This window comes from Mauremys reevesii, linkage group 3 (genome assembly GCF_016161935.1).
Source record: "Mauremys reevesii isolate NIE-2019 linkage group 3, ASM1616193v1, whole genome shotgun sequence".
Lineage (NCBI taxonomy): Eukaryota > Metazoa > Chordata > Testudines > Geoemydidae > Mauremys > Mauremys reevesii.
In genome coordinates this window covers 48,898,736-48,915,009 of record NC_052625.1, presented here as the reverse complement: position 1 = coordinate 48,915,009, position 16,274 = coordinate 48,898,736, and the positions used below count along the sequence as shown (strand labels likewise).

General features: G+C 40.7%; 1 protein-coding gene across 1 annotated transcript in view; it reads right to left on the bottom strand.

Moving 5' to 3' along the window:
* Positions 1 to 16,274, bottom strand: part of USH2A (usherin) — a 577,940-nt gene that overhangs the window by 545,731 nt on the left and 15,935 nt on the right. Inside the window, exon 3 of the mRNA XM_039530373.1 lies at positions 15,038 to 15,203. Within this exon, the coding sequence (XP_039386307.1) occupies positions 15,038 to 15,203 (166 nt within the window). The remainder of the gene's footprint in view (positions 1 to 15,037; positions 15,204 to 16,274) is intronic.

The window sequence follows — 16,274 nt, the reverse complement described above, 5'->3', positions numbered from 1 at the left end:
CTAAACTCTATGATCCTTCATACCATCTTCAGAAATTGGTCAGTCAGTCATCAACTGGCCAGAGATGCCATATGACTGCATCATCATGTTCTGCCTTTTGCAGGTTCCTGTAGTTAACAAATCATTTCGACTTCATAAAGGGATACAGATTTGACTGACAGCAAAAGACACTTGATCCATCATCACTCTCCTCTTTACATTTTTTCTCAATTCACCTCTCTTCTTTGTCACTATAGTCTTCATTTTCCCTTCCTATAAAACAAATGCCACATTTAAACTCATTTAAACTACATGCTTTGGCTTGGATGAGCAGTTAAGAGACAGATCCTCATCTGGTGTAAATAGGAATAGCTCCACTGACCTCAAGCTGGAGCTACACTGACTGGTAGCTGCTGAGGCTCTGGCGTTAAATATGTTAAATTCACTTTCTTCCTGACAGCTGTAATTTACATCTCAAAACAAAATGCCCAATAAGGTGTGTACAGGAGGGCAACATTGGAGGGGAGAGAGTCATTCATATCAGGTCTTATGTGGTGACCTGATCTATGCCCTTACTTTCCACAAAAAGGAAGGGACACCAACTGCTATTCTCTAGATGTTCGCAGGATCCTTTGCACTTAAACTAGGGTTGCCAAGTTCATACTCGCACAAAACCGAACACCTTTGCCCTGCCCCCTGCCCCGCCCCTCACTCCATTCCTCCTCCCTCTGTTGCTCGCTCTCTCCACCCTCCCTCACTTGCTCATTTTCACTGGGCTGGCTCAGGGGGTTGGGGTGCAGGAGGGGGTGAGGGCTCTGGCTGGGGGTGTGGGCTCTGGGGTGAGGCCAGGGATGAGTGATTTGGGGTACAGGAGGTGGCTCCAGGCTGGGGCAGGGGGTTGGGGTGCAGGGGTGGGAGTGAAGGCTCTGGCTGGCAGTGCAGGCTGTGAGGTGGGGCTAAGGATGAGGGGTTTGGGGTGTAGGAGGGTGCTCTGGGCTTGGACCAAGGGGCTTAAAGGGCAGGAGATGGATATGGATTGGGGTGAGATCCAGCTGGGGGTGGGGGTAATGAGGTGGGGCCGGGAATGAGGGGTTGGGGTTTGGGGTGCAGGAGTGGGCTGGGACCGAGAGATCGAGGGCAGGAGGGGGATCAGGGCTGAGGCAGAGGGTTGGGACGCAGGAGGGGATGCAGACTCCGGGCAGTGCTTACCTCAGGCAGCTCCTGGAAACAGCGGCATGTCCCCCCTTCGGCTCTTATGCAGAGCTGTGGCCAGGTGGCTCTGTGCATGGCCCAGTCCACAGGCACCGCCCCCGCAGCTCCCATCAGCTGCCGTTCCTGGCCAATGGGAGCTGCAGAGCTGCCAGCTGCTGAGCTGGCGCTTGGGGCAGGAGCAGTGCGCAGAGCATCTTGGCTGCCCCTACACCTAGGAGCTGGAGGGGGCCATGCCTCTGCTTCCGGGAGCCACAGAGAGCCAAGGCAGGTAAGGAGCCTAACTTAGCCCTGCTACACTGTTGACCGGACGTTTAACGGCCCAGTCAGCAGTGCTGACCAGAACTGCCAGGGTCCCTTTTCAACTGGGCATTCCAGTAAAAAAAACGGACACCTGACAACCCTAATTGAAACAAATCCTTTCACACCAGTGCCAGCTGTTCCAATCCATGACAGCTGTATTTTTTCAAAAAATTGCATATTGCCACACAAACTACAGGAAGTGTTAGATCAATCTGTCTACATTCTTCCCCTCAGCATGCAGTGTGTTGAGTCACCTCTAAGATGCAGCCATGTAAAAAGGTTTTGGGGGTACCATAAACATGAGACCCGCAGCCATGTTGAGGAGGACACAAAAATGTTTTGGAGGAAGAAGAGATGTGCTCTCATTCTCACTTCCCTCAATGGTAGTGCCTACATTCTGAGAAACTACAGGACTAAAAAAAAAAAAAAAGTACTGAAAAATAGTCAGAGGCTTGAGGAACAAACTTCATCAGGGGACCAGAGTGACAGAACTGTCATAAAACAGAAGGGCTGGGGAAGATAAAGGGACAAGAGGAGGATTGATAAAGAACAGTGAAGGAAGGGAGAAGCACAGGGTCAGGAGGGGCAAGTTGTCTCTTTGCCTTTCCTTCTTTTGCCTCAGGCCCATATCGGCCTTTCCCTTTTTTGACTTCACTGGGATGAATTTTAATTTCAGCCTCTCTACGTGTTTTGTACACTGTATATTTTCCATTTGTGTGGAGTGGATTTCCCATTCATCACAAGATTTCAGGCAAAAATCCCAGGAGCATTTTGCTTTCCTTCAAAGTTAGCTTTGCTAAAATCAATAACTTTGGGGCTGCTTCCTTTATCTAGTACATACCTTCAAGAGCATTTCAAATCTAGTGATTTTGTGATCAGTTGATCCTGCCTGTTCTTCATCTCCATATGTACATTCATATTTCTATTCTCTCCCAGAATAATATTCAGAATACTCTTGCTGTATAGTCTAAAAAACTGCATAAAGGCAGCAATCTTGCATTTGCACTGGAACCATGCTCTCCTTTGTAGTTTTAACACAAAAATCAGTTGAGATTCTTCCTAACAACTTCACCCCAGATTCCCCCTTTTCCCAAATGATCAAAAAATTGCTCTTTTTAGGGGCCTATTATATGCTGGAAATAAACATTTTCTGATCTATTTTTTCTGGCTACCTGGAGGTCTATTGCAACTACCTTGTATTGTCCTTAACTTCTATACAAATTGTCTCTGTTGAGTCAGTCAAAATATTTATGATTTTTTTCCTCTGAAGACTCAGTGTCATCCCTCACCAATATTACTACCTCTTTTTCAACTTCATATTAGCTCTTCCCTCACTAAAACTCTGTATCTTAGTATTTTAAATCCCCTTTCATTTTCCTGGTTGTCTCTCTTCTTCCAATAATATCTTTCTTATCCTTGAAAACATGTCACTCCAGTTCAGCGGTCTTATTACATATGCTCCTAGCGTTTGTATAAAAGATATTTAGCTTTTCTCTTTTTCCTCCTTTATTTTTCTTTCTCACTATCTCCTACAATGTTAATCCCTTCTCAACGGGAAATGGTTTTCCTTCAATCCAAGTCTTTCTTTTTGTGCATAGTGCCACTAGTTCAGCTTGAATCCCCCAAAGAACCATGTAAATTAAAAGAAAAGAAGGGGCCAACAATGGAACCCTGGTGTGCTCCTGAAGCAATTAACTTGGTGTGCAAGAACAAGCCATGTATTAATACATATTTAACCTCAGACTGTGAGATGAGAAGGGAACCAGAACATGGTGTGGCCCTGAAGATATTTCAGGGACTACAGGCAACCTAATGGTCACCTTCTGAATAACTCTCTCAAAATACTTTCATGTCAAGTAGCACTTAGCAGAAGAATGATCCAAAATATCCATCAAGCGTAACATTAATTACTTGGACAAGGGTAATCTTAGTGCTGTGAGAAGATCTAAAATCTGAGTGAAATCACATATCTGATTACCTGACCAACTAGCCAGGAGATGACAGATTAGGAAGAGAGGCAACATATGAAACAGGTCTGTATTTTGATAAAGAATTAGTATTTAATCAGGAAAAAGTGACTATTGTTTTAAAATTTTAAAAAGAGCATCTGTCGAATCAGAGATAAATTGACCCCTATGCTCTATAGGCAAGAATTGCAAGTAAGAATCTGAAAATGTCACTTAATCCTTTACTGGTGTGTAGATCTGGCTATTAGTATGAAGCAAGATTAAAATTCTTAATTGTAGTTTAGTTGCATTCCACCCCAAAACAGCATTGTGGCAATAAAAATATTCTTTATTACCTCAGTTAGTAGTGCCCTATTATGCTATTAAAGATGCCCCAGGAGAGAACAAACCATAAATTTCAGGGGAAGGGGGTGGAAATGTAAGCTCAAAATTGTAAACAAACATTCTGAAAAACTTTAAATAATTAATGAATAAGCTTTTCTCTAACGGCTATTTTAGCAGTCTTTGCTCTTCCATATGCAACTTCAGAAAAGCAAGTAACTTGTACTGCTAATGAGTTCCAAACAATAAAACATAAGAGGATCCTAGTAATCAGATCTGAAAATAGATGGAGAACAATTGCTTTCTTGCCGCATAATAACTCTATTTTTCCCAAGTCACAGAACAAATCAGATCCAAGAGCCAATGATCACTATAGTAACATGAAAAGAGACAAGTATTAAGGATTCAACAAGCTGCCTTTTAGAAGCTAAAACAGCTACATAAAATAGACTTGCCAAAATTAATTGAAACAAAAAGCTCTGGAAGTACAGTTGAGATAATCTCATAACATTGCATTTTTTCTTTTTTTTTAAATCTGTTTAAAATACAATGCTACCACTGATTCTGATTTTTTCCCGAACTATTTGTAATCATGTAAATGAGTAATAAGATGTAGATGTCAAATGAAATGTTGGTTTTAAATAAAGTCTCTGTACTTTAGCAGTCAAAGAATAAGTAACTATTTGCATAGAATCAAGGAAGTCAATGGCTATCAATACACAATGATTAATACATATTACATTATTGATTATAGACCTATTTCTAATCACCTGATCAGGATGTATTCAATATGTGAGCAACATAGTGACATTTAGGCACTGTCCAGCACATGGTGCAGCACTGAACTGACTAGGGGAAACTCTGGGCAGAATTATGGGTCAGAAGGCATAGTCTCCCTCAGCTCCCCAATATGAAGGGGGAATGTGCGGCCAGCCAGCTGGTGCTTCTGGTCAGCTCCATGGATACAGGAAGATGGCGAGGAGAAGAGGGAAATGCCCTCGAGTGCCCCTCCACCCACACTGAACACCCAGGCAATGGCCAGGCACAATCTAGCCGTGTAATCAGAAAATCATCTTCTCCTACTGCTTGAACCACACCACTCTTCTATTTATAGCTTTTCATTGTCTTCTGCAACAAGATCAAGTCCTTCCTCATTCTAAAAGCGATAAACAATTCTGCTTTCAATTCACGTTTCTCCCTCTCTTATTCTGTCCCCTGCACCAATGCCTAACTGTTCTCTTCTTGCCTTCTCTCATACTTAGCTTCCTCCACAGAGTTTACCAGCTTCAAACTGAATTATTCAAGCTGGGCACAGAAGAGAAGATTTTTGCCTGCGTGAGAGAATTACCCACCCTTTTTTGAGTACTACCACCTGAACATATACATTTTGTATTTTATATGCACAAAACCAATTTAGACAATGGATGGGATCTGCATATGTAATTTCTATTGCTCTACAAATGCTGTATACAGAGGTGATAGCACTCAAAAAATGAATGCAGAATTTTCTGCCGGCAGAAAATTGCACATGTAGAAATGGAGGCTGGATTAAGGACAATTGGAAAATCTGGTCTTTAATTTCTTGATCTGATTTTTGGCTTTTCTTTCACAGGAAAACCTGAAACTATTCAATAACTCATTTAAAAAAAAGAAATCAAAGCCTGCTCTAAACATTTCACTACATTTCTGCAGCTTCCAGTTAAATTTCAACAGAAGGTTTCAGGTACTAACTCAGGACAATTTTGATGTTTTTTTTTACTATTACTGACATCAGATATACTCAGATATTTTGTAACTCTCACAGTTTGCTCCCTAGAGACCCTCAGGGAATACAGCATGTATACCAATTGGAAAAGCACTCATACAGCTGTATAAACATATTTTATGTCACTGCAATCAATAGATAACTGGGAAGAGGTTTATCAAGGTGCGTACATGGGCATGCACTCAACAGATTCATTCAGTCATGGTCTCTCTAGTCTAATGAAAGCCTTGCTTACATTTTCTTTTGCATTAGGACTCCAGATTTCTGGCCATCCCAAATTAGATATACGAATCCAAAGACCCTAGTTTAGACACAGGGTGACTGAAAGTCACACACCACTTCTTCATCTCTTGATTCTTTCAATTATAGTTACACAATCCTTTTTTGATTATTAATTTTAATACCTATTTTGGGCACTCAGAACACTTCTCCCACCCTTACCTTCATCTTCCCACTCATACTCCTACGAGGAATGTTTAACATTAGCACACACTGTAACTTTATTACACACCAGGTTATGTAGCACTCTCAGAATCTTGCAAGAAATGTTAAATATTCTTTTGTTAATTCATTGATTGGCTCCATATTTGCTGTATCCCATCAGCTGTAAATTACAGTAATGGTTTTATTTCATATTACAAATGGTCACTAGAAGGCTCACTGGGCTGATTATTTTTTAATGCTGTTTATTCTATAAAATGTGTAAAATTATTCAGGACGATGTGCAAAAGAGTTTGGCTTTTCTTTTTAAATGAAAAAATCCTGGGTTCCAAGCTAACACTGAGCACACTCAATACAATTTACTTGGGTTTATTATCATTATATATATTTTTTTCTCTCCAAAATGCCCAAAACTACATTAAAAACTACTATATCTGCAGAAAAAGGCATCTAAATCATTTTTCTTAATCTGATTTTTCTAATGTTGATACTAAAATAAGACAATTGGTTGCCACCAAGTTTTTTGCAGAGAAATGATCATTTGTATAACAAATTTAAGCCTGATGCAGTTTCACATAACCAATATAATCAAACCCCTACTAGTATTCCAATAGAAACTGTTATAGTCATCGCTAGAAAGACAAGCAAGGCATTTCTTTGACAAGCCAGACACTAATTCCTAGTCTCAGCACTGGTCACACTCAAGAGATTGAACTCGTGAGATCCCATTGCAGTTAATGGAAAGTCTCCATTGACTTCACTGGGCTTTTGACCAAGTTCTGTAGTTGACAATTGACACTGCAAAGAGGATATTGGTAACACTACTCTTTCAGCACCCTATAATAGCATTAAATTCCTGCTTTGGGATGAAGTGATGTGTCTTATCCTCCCAGACACAGGTTAAAAAAAAATAGGCCCAATCTTGCAAATTCTTAGGTGTAGTGCTTCAGAATATCCTTGCTAGTTGTAAACGTTTGCAGGACAGCAACATACGTTCATATTCATGCAAGGAAGGAAGCTTTTGAATACAAGATAATGAGGGGTTGAGGGGAATAGCCAAGTTTCCAAGGACCTAAAGTCATTATAACCAGAGAGCTTTCAATCAGCACAAATCAGTCTATACTCCACACGTTGCGGTCCAAGAGAGTAGGCAGCAAATGCCACACTGGCATTTCTGACTCTGGTGGCATGAGTATAAATGAAGGCCCCCAAAGCAGCAAAGTCAAAAGCAATGTCTGAGTGGGCTGTAATCAGAACAGTTTCAAAATGATGAACCAGTTATTGAGAGACCCATGCTTATTTATTTCCTCACACACAGCTCTGTTAGCATACATACAAAACACATTAGAGGTCTGTAGCACATGTATTTCTATGTTGTATGGTGGGGCTGCATGTGAGAAAATAAGCATGGCTCTCTCAATAAGTGTTAGACATGTTTGGGTCAAAAAAGGTAAATACATTTACTAGAGCTTTTTGTGTTGCTGATTTCATCCTTTTCTGAAGAGACAAACTGCTGTGGATTGTAAATGAAAGGACAACAAGCAGGAGACTAAAGTGATTTAATGAATTAAGTGGTTTCCTTGCTTTTTAGCCTATGCTCCCATTAAATTGGGGTGCATGTCAGGCATTGGCCTATTCAAAAGGAATATTTTCTATGTACATAGAGAAGAGGTAACTGTTTTCCTCAATTCTTTCAAGACACAGTTGGGTTCTTGGCTTTTAATATAAAATGTAAAGTAGTCAAAAACTTGTGCAGAAAATAAAAGGATTTCACAAATTGGAAAGGACAAGTTTTCTCTTGATAGTCAAACAGTTATGATGTAAAGCGGTCTCATTAAATCATAAGTACTTTAACCTTTTCTTGAAAGAACTGGAAGTTTTAAAGATTTATAAAGAAATTTTGCCTAAACTAGGAAATGACTCATATTTGACATGTATTGAAATGATAATGCTGATTTCAATAGGCACTCTAAGAGCATTTTGCTCCCAGGAGAGTAATTCAGTCATGGTTACCTCTTTGCATTTAGATTTTAAACTTTCTTACTAAAGCTTTTAATGTGCTACTGTCTGCCAAAACATGGCAGAGTTACGCAGATATGATCAGGCAAAATAAAGGTTAGTAAAAAGATTATTTTTATAATTGCAGACACTAAATATGCAACAAACACATCAATCTGACATGTTCTCCAGAACCTCCTGTTTCAGCAGACTTGGATGCATCTATGGAATCCTTATTTAAATTCCATCTTTAATTTGTTAAATAAATCTTGAACTATCAAAGGGAAAATGTGGGACTCTGAGCAGTGACTATGATAAGAAAAATAGAGAGAGCTATTGATACAAAGATCTGTAGATCTAAAGTTAGCATTGCTATGAGGCAAAAGTAGAGCAGTTTGGGTGCATGTGTTGTACATTGTTATACTTTCAAATATTTTGGTTTCTTTTACGTTCATTTTTAACTATGAATTTTCTGGGTTTTTATTACTACTTTTGAAATCTTATGTTCTTGTAACTTTCTTTTATACTCCACCTCAACTCTATTATACACCTTAACAGAGTTTTGTGTCTGGGGATATATACCTAAATGAGAGATGCAATAAATACTAGTAAATCAACACAAAACATATAGAATTAACTCCTACAGTTTTCCCAGACCTTAAAGACTTGATCTTGCATCTGCTGAAATCAATGAGAGTATTCCCATTGACTTCAAAGGGAACAGGATATAGCTCTCTCTTTTTTTAGTATACATTAGTTACAAACCAAAGAATCACAACTGTACGCCTGTTCTATGTAGACAATATTTTTTAAATGTAAAGTAAGCATGGCACATCTTGGTTAGAGAAACATTAGTTACTTTTTTTTTTAAGTGTAACAGTCCACATTCATTTCTAGTGTAACTCAATAGTGCAATTGACTTCAATGGAATTATACCAGGGATGAGTTTTCCCTCAAACACTTGTTCTTTATACTCAGTAAAGGAATAGCTAGCCAAAGGAGTGGATAAATCTTGATTTTAGTAAGGTTTTTGACAGTCCCAGATGACATTCTCATGAGCAAAATAGAGAAATATTGTCTAGAGGAAATTACTATAAGGTGGGTGCACAACTGGTTGAAAGACCATCTCAATGAGTATTTATCTATGGTTCACAGTCAAACTAGTCCCATAGTGATAAGTCTTGGGTCCAGTACTATTTAATATTTTCATGTATGACTTGTATAATGGAGTGGACAGTATGCTTATAACATTTGTGGATGATACCAAGCTGGGAGGGGTTGCAAGCACTTTGGATGACAGGATTAGAATTCAAGAGGACTTGATAAATTGGACAATTGGTCTGAAATCAACAAAATGAATTTCAGTAAAGACAAGTATTATGCTTACGGAAACAAAATCAAATGCACAACTATAAAATGCAGAATAACTGGCTATATGGTAGTACTCCTGAAACAGATCCGGGGATTATAGTGGATCACAAATTGAATATAAGCCAATGTGATGCAGTTGCAAAAAGGCCAATATCATTCTGAGGTGTGTTAACAGCAGTGTTGTATGTAAGACACAGAATGTAATTGTCCTGTTCTACTCGGCACTGGTGAGGCCACATCTGGATTACTGTGTCCAATTCTGGGTGCCACTCTTTAGGAAAGACATGAAGAAACTGGAGAGAGATAAAAGGACAGAACCTTAAAAGGTTTAGGAAACCTATGAGGAAAGACTAAAACACTGCACACATCAGTCTTCAGACAAGAAGACTAAGAGGGGACCTGAGAACAATCAAATGTGTTAAGGGCTGTTATAAAGAGGACTGTGATTAATTGTTCTCCATGTCCACTTAAGGTAGGACAAAAAGTAATGGGATTTAATCTGCAGCAAGTGAGATTTAGGTTACATATTAGGAAAATCTCTAACTTTAAGGCTAGTTAAGTTGTCTAACAGGCTTCTAAGGAAGGCTGTGGAATCCCCAATATTGGAGAATTTTAAGAACAAGTTGGATAACACCTCTTAGAAATGGTCTAAGTTTACTTGGTCCTGCCTCAGCACAGCAAGTTGGATTGGATGACCTCTCGAAGTCCCCCCAGCCCTACATTTTAATGATTCTAAGGCATCATTACAGCACATACTAAATACGGCTGTATAAAATACTAGTAACTATTGTAAACAGTAGACCACAAATGCTCTTAACCACCTTTTTACGATTCACATTTTTCCTGAGGAAAAGGAGCAAAGCAATGGATTTTGTGTTTACAGGTAACACAGGGTGTAGCAAGGAGGTACACCCAAGCGGGAGAGTAGGAAGCAGCCCAAGGAAACCAGGCAACAGTCTGGTTGAGAGTGGGCCTGAAACAAGGCTAGTGTGTTGCGGGCAGATCCCTGCTGACCCAGTGGCAGACCACTCCACCATTGTTAAGGCCCTGGGCTGGGAGATGGATCATTAAGGAGCGTTGCTCAAAGCATGGTAAGGAAGTCCAAAGATACAGACCCACAAATGAAATGGCATGGTTTTAATATTTCAAAGGGTGGTTCTTCAGGGTTAGCTGATTCTGTATAATATTCCCCTTTTTGTGAGAGGGCATCAGCCTTGCCATTCTTGTTGCCTGGATGATACGTGATTGTGAAATCAAAACTTGAGATGAACAGGGCCCAACCCAACTGCCACTGATTTGGTACCTTGGCAGATCATAGGTATTCTAGATTCTTATGGTTGGTTAAGACTAGGATGGGGTGTTTGGCCCCCCTCAAGGCCTCATCAAGTCTCAAAATCAAGCCTTGACAGTGAGTAACTCCTTGTCTGCTATTTCATAATTGCATTTGGGTGGGGTGAGTTTTTGTGGAAAATACACACATGGATGAATCTTGCACTGGGTACTATCCTTGGGATAGTATTGCCCCGATGGCTACATCAGAGGTATCAGTCTCAAGGACAATGGGTTGGTTAGGGTGGACCAGCCCCAGGGCAGATGGAACAGCTATCTTCAGGCATTCAAAGGCCTGGTGGGCCTCCTGGGGCCAAAGAAACCTTGCACGTTTATAAAGGATGGCAGTTAAGGGCTGTAACCTTTGAGAAATTCAGAATAAACCTCCTATAAAAGATGGCAAACCCCCACGGACCTTTGGATGTTTCAAATGCTCTGGGGTTCGGCCTAAAATCAAATTGAAGATACCTTTTGAGGGTCCCTCTGTAGTCTATGTACTGACAGGATGAACCCCAAAAATGTGATGGATGATTGGTCACATATTCACTTTTCCAGTTTTGTAATAATGCATGCTGGCACAGCTGTGTAAGAACTTCATGGATATAGTGGTCATGGCTTACTTGACTATGAGAATAGATTAAGATATTGTTTAGATATGCCACTACAAAACAGTCTAGGATATCTTGAAATATGTTGTTGATCGGGTGCTGGATGGCAGCAGGAGCACTAGTGAGCCCAAAGGATATTACCAAATATTCTAAGTGTCCATGCCCCATTCTAGAAGCTGTCTTCCACTCATCCCCCATCTGGATTCAAACTAGATGCTCCTCTAAGGTCCAGTGTGGTGAACACTCAAGATGACCCTACTAAGTTCAGGAGCTCTGGGATTAATGGTAAAATGTATCGATTGCACAAAGTCTCAAAGAGCCATCAGTTTTTTTCCCCACAAAAAGTACAGAGGCACCTACAGTTTTAGCTAGGTTTTACTGGAGGTGCTCCCTTCATGCTGCTGATTTGGACATAGAATTTATATGCCTGAATGGAACTGTGGCTCTAGGCTGAAGGTCAATGGGGCAATCATAAACATGTGTGTGTTCCATTGTTTGAAAACATCTTGGTCGTCCTTCGTACTTCACAGGAAGATGTGGTCAATCATGCAGGATTGATTATTCTAGGTACAACAGGGTTGCCACCACATGGGGGGACATCTGGTTTGCCGAAGGGGAACCCCCTGGCTTAGTTTCAAGGGTTTTGAGTTCTTGACTGAGAAGGCAATTCTCCTTAAAAAAACTTGACAGGAAGGCAATGATGTGTTGGGACCACAGAATATGGGGATCATGACAGATGAGCCAAGGTGCCCCTAAAAATCAGGGTGAAAGGAAGTAGGGGTAAACCATAGGACTTCCCCATGCTCCCCAGTCGCCACCTGCAGGATCCTCAATTGCAGGGGAATCTGTAGTAGTATAGATGGATAAGGAACACCTGGGTTAGCATAATCTCAGGGCTTCTTCCTGGTGGTACTCAGACTCGAGTCCCCAACTGGGTGTGGGGTTAGTCTCTTCCCTGACATCAGCTTAGCAGTGTGTTTGACAGGACACATTACCATATTCTCTGCTCCTCCATAACAGAAGTGGAGTTCTCCTGTCTTCTGTGCTCTCGTTCACCCAGTGACAGGCAGGTATGTTGGTATGGCTTGACCAAGGCTGAGCTCACTTGGGCCCTGAGGGCTGAGCTTTTTGAGTAAGGGTGAAAGGTAGGGGAGGTCCTCCTATGTTCCAGTTTCCATTCATGCAGTCTGGTGTCTATCTGGATGCCCAGGTCCATGAACGCCTCTAAACTAGTGGGGGGGAGGGGGTCCACCTTGCCTGCTCATATTTTAGTTCTTCACAAAGGCCAAGCCAAATCCAATGGAGGAATGCAACATTATTCCAGGAAGTGTCTATGGCCAAGCATCTGACCTAGGCAACATAGGAAGGGCTAACCCCTGGGTTCACCCTAAGCTTTGGTAAGGCAGTCTTTACCATGCAGACTTTGCGAGGGTCACCAAAAATAATGGCAAAGGCTTATATGAGTCCCAGTTGGTCAGTATTGGGTGATTCTGTTCCAAAAAGCGAACAGAATCAGGTCCTCCCCTGTGGGCAAGCTCAGTACTAGTCCCATCTTAGCCCCATGAGTTTAACACAATGCTCTAACTCATGTGAAAACTGACAGACTCCACTAGGATTTTAACTTGAGTTAGCTAAATTTGATTTAAGAACACTCCATCCCCCAACCCCCGTATAGACAAAGCTGGAGTCTGCTGAGGTTTCTGGAAACATCCAGTCCGCTACTTGACATAAGTCATTGGTTTAAGATAGTCTCACCCATAGTAACATTACTGCCTCTCTTTTCTGCATTCTCATTCCCCGCCCCAATATTGGTAACTTGCCACCTTCCCATACCTGCAAAATGGTATGACTAGTTCCTTTTTATCATTTGCTGAGAGTTACATAAATGTAGGGACTACAAAACCTCAATTACCAAATTCAGTGCACGCTGCCTGGAGATCAAAAGCCACATCTACTCTACAATATATCGAACAGGCTGCTGACATTATCATCCTTTATAGGAAGCTGTGGCCTACAGGTCGCAGTATGCAAGGCTCTATGCTGATCTGAGCATTGCAGCAAAGGATTCAGTCAATAGTCTCCTCAAGTCTCAATAGGTTGTACTTATTAGGGTATGACTACACTACCTGCCAGATCGGTGGGCAGCAATCGATCCAGCGGGGATCAATTTATCGTGTCTAGTCTAGACGTGATAAATCAACCTCCCAGCACTCTAGCATCGACTGCTGTACTCCAGCGCTGCAAGAGGCGCAGGCAGAGTCCACTCACCGCAGTGAAGACACCACGGTAAGTCGATCTAAGTACGTCGACTTCAGCTACGTTATTCACATAGCTGAAGTTGAGTAACTTCGATCGATTCCCTCCCTCCCCCCCCTCTCACCAGTGTAGATCAGGGCTTAGAGAGGAGGGCAGCCACAAGCTGCATTACTAGAACTGCACTGTGGATAGCTCTGCCTCAAACAAATGAAGGACTAAATGCTGGGGAGGTTTTTTTTTTTAAATGCAATTTAAAACTTTTTTTTTGTTTTTTTTTTTTTTTAATCTGGTCCATTTGCTCTTCACTTGGCTAACCCAGCCTTTAACAGCTTCTGAAGCTAGTACAAAACGTGGCTGACAGCCATAGCAGTAATATAGCACCCTTTCAGTGTCTGAAGTGTAAAGTTCATCAGTTCTACCTTAAGGTCACTCTTTTAATCCAACAGACAAAATTTTATTCACCCTACTATGCTGTTATCTTAGAAGAAAGAAAACCGAAAAAAAAAAAATCAAGGACGGCTTGGATACTTCTATGAGTGAGGAGGATCAGTGCTACAAATGCAAATCACAGTAATACTATTTAACAAGTTGCAAGAATGCACTGAAGCCATTTCTTGATTGTATTGTTAACCAAGTAAACTTAAATAGTACAGGTTAAATAAACTAACTGAAGAAAAACATTTAAATATAGGACAATTAGTGTTGATGAAGTTATTAATTGAAGTTAGAATTCCCAGACCATACTAAATTCTGTTTGTAATCCAAGATATGCAAATAATTGAAAGTATTTTTGTTTGTTGTATTTGTTGACTGATTTTTGTAAATACATTTAACAAAAAACCTTGCTTGAACCTCACAATCTCTTTTAAATCATTAAAAAGTTGATATGCCAAGGGAAAATTAATTTTTAAGTTGCAGGGGCTTTGTCTTTATAATTGCGTATGACACTTAATACAAATAAAAGTTCACTGTTGTAAATGTACTTGCTCTGACCCTGCAGAGAGTTCAGCACATGCTTAACTTTGCACATTATAGTAGTCTGTCTCAAGCAACAGAACTATCCACAGTGCATAAACTTAAGCACATGCATAACTTGTTGCAGGATCGTGGCCTTTGTGCCTATATTTGAGTGAGATGTTGCCCTCTAGAGGCTATGATACTTACTACTAGTAGGAATTCTCCTTTACCTCCAGTGCTAGAGCTTTGAGTTTGTGGGACTTTTAACCCTGCTTCACCGGGTTGAATGTGTGCAGTTGTGACAATGCTAAATTAGGGTTTATTTCAAAATCTGTCCCCTAATGTACTCAAATTTCTTGCATTTACTTTAAGGGCCTGATCCTACAATATTCCAAGAACTACCAACTCCTGCAGGATCCCCCAATTTACCATTAATTAATTAATATTTTCCCTTTAGTTTGGGTGCTTGTGCAGATATACCACTCTCACATTTCCTGCATTTAACCAAATGTGGTTTTTTTTATTTTACTCACCTGCACGCTAAGATGAATCCATTTCCTCACAAGAATTCTCCCCAGTGTCATTACTTTTATTGGCGGCTGCAAACCATTTACTGTGTGATAATAAAACATGGTCTCTTTTTCGGAGACTGTGAGTTTGAACACAGTCTGCCCATCAACAGCCTTTTCCATCACACACCTTTGGAAATAACCAAAGAAAAACAACATAAGGTCAGAGGCACACAGACAGACACACTCAAGCCAAGGTGCTATGCAGTAAAGTGATGCTAACCAGAATGTATTAAAATAAAATGTTAAAAATACAACCTGAGAGGATGCTCAGTGGCAGATGTGTCACCGGATATACTACGCATAAGGAAAAATCTGCCTGCTAAAACCCCCTATAACTTGAAAAGAGAATCTTTATTTGCAATTTATTCCCCACAGTCTCACTTCCTTTCTTCATGGATCTATGACAGAAAACATGGTGGCTGGCTATAGTCTGTAAAACTAATATTGAAACTTCTGGCTCATTAGGTTCTTTGCTGTACTTTTCCTACAAAGCTGCACAACACTGCATCCTGATAAGGCACTAAGCCACTAGCACACACTCTTTTAATTTTAATAAAGTGGATATATGTGCCAGAAGGCCAATATTTTCCCACAGAACAAGTGCAGCAGTCACCAGCAGTGCAAGATGCCCCCACATTGAGCTGTAGATATGCCTCAACCCTCTCTAGAGAACCCCCAAGTTGCAAGAAGGTTGTTCAGTCAATCCTTAGTTTTTCTGCTGAGATTTCAGGTTAGCATCCACATGCAATGTGGACACTGATGGACAAGGGACTTGACTAAGGCCACGCAAATTCATTTCACACATCTAGCTGTCCAAGTAGTTTTACCACATATCACCACATTGTCGGAAGCTACGCAGCAGACAATAGGCTACATAAGAGGCTTCAGACAGTAAGGCATTTTAGGCATTACTGAGTGAGCAATCCAAAGCTGAAAAGCTTTACATTCCATTGTCAATCCATCAAGCCATTCAGGCAGAATTCAACTCACTCATCCATGAACATGTACATGAAGAGCCAGATTCTGATCTCAACTACACTGGAGTAAATCAGGAGTTAAATCAGTTTTACACTCATATCTCCATAGACCTCACTGGAGCAAGAGAAATAAGAATTTGTTCCAATATACTTTATTTGCTACTAAACCTCATTCCTTTATGTTGTCCACTCTCCCCCCTACACACAAAAGTATCAGAGCA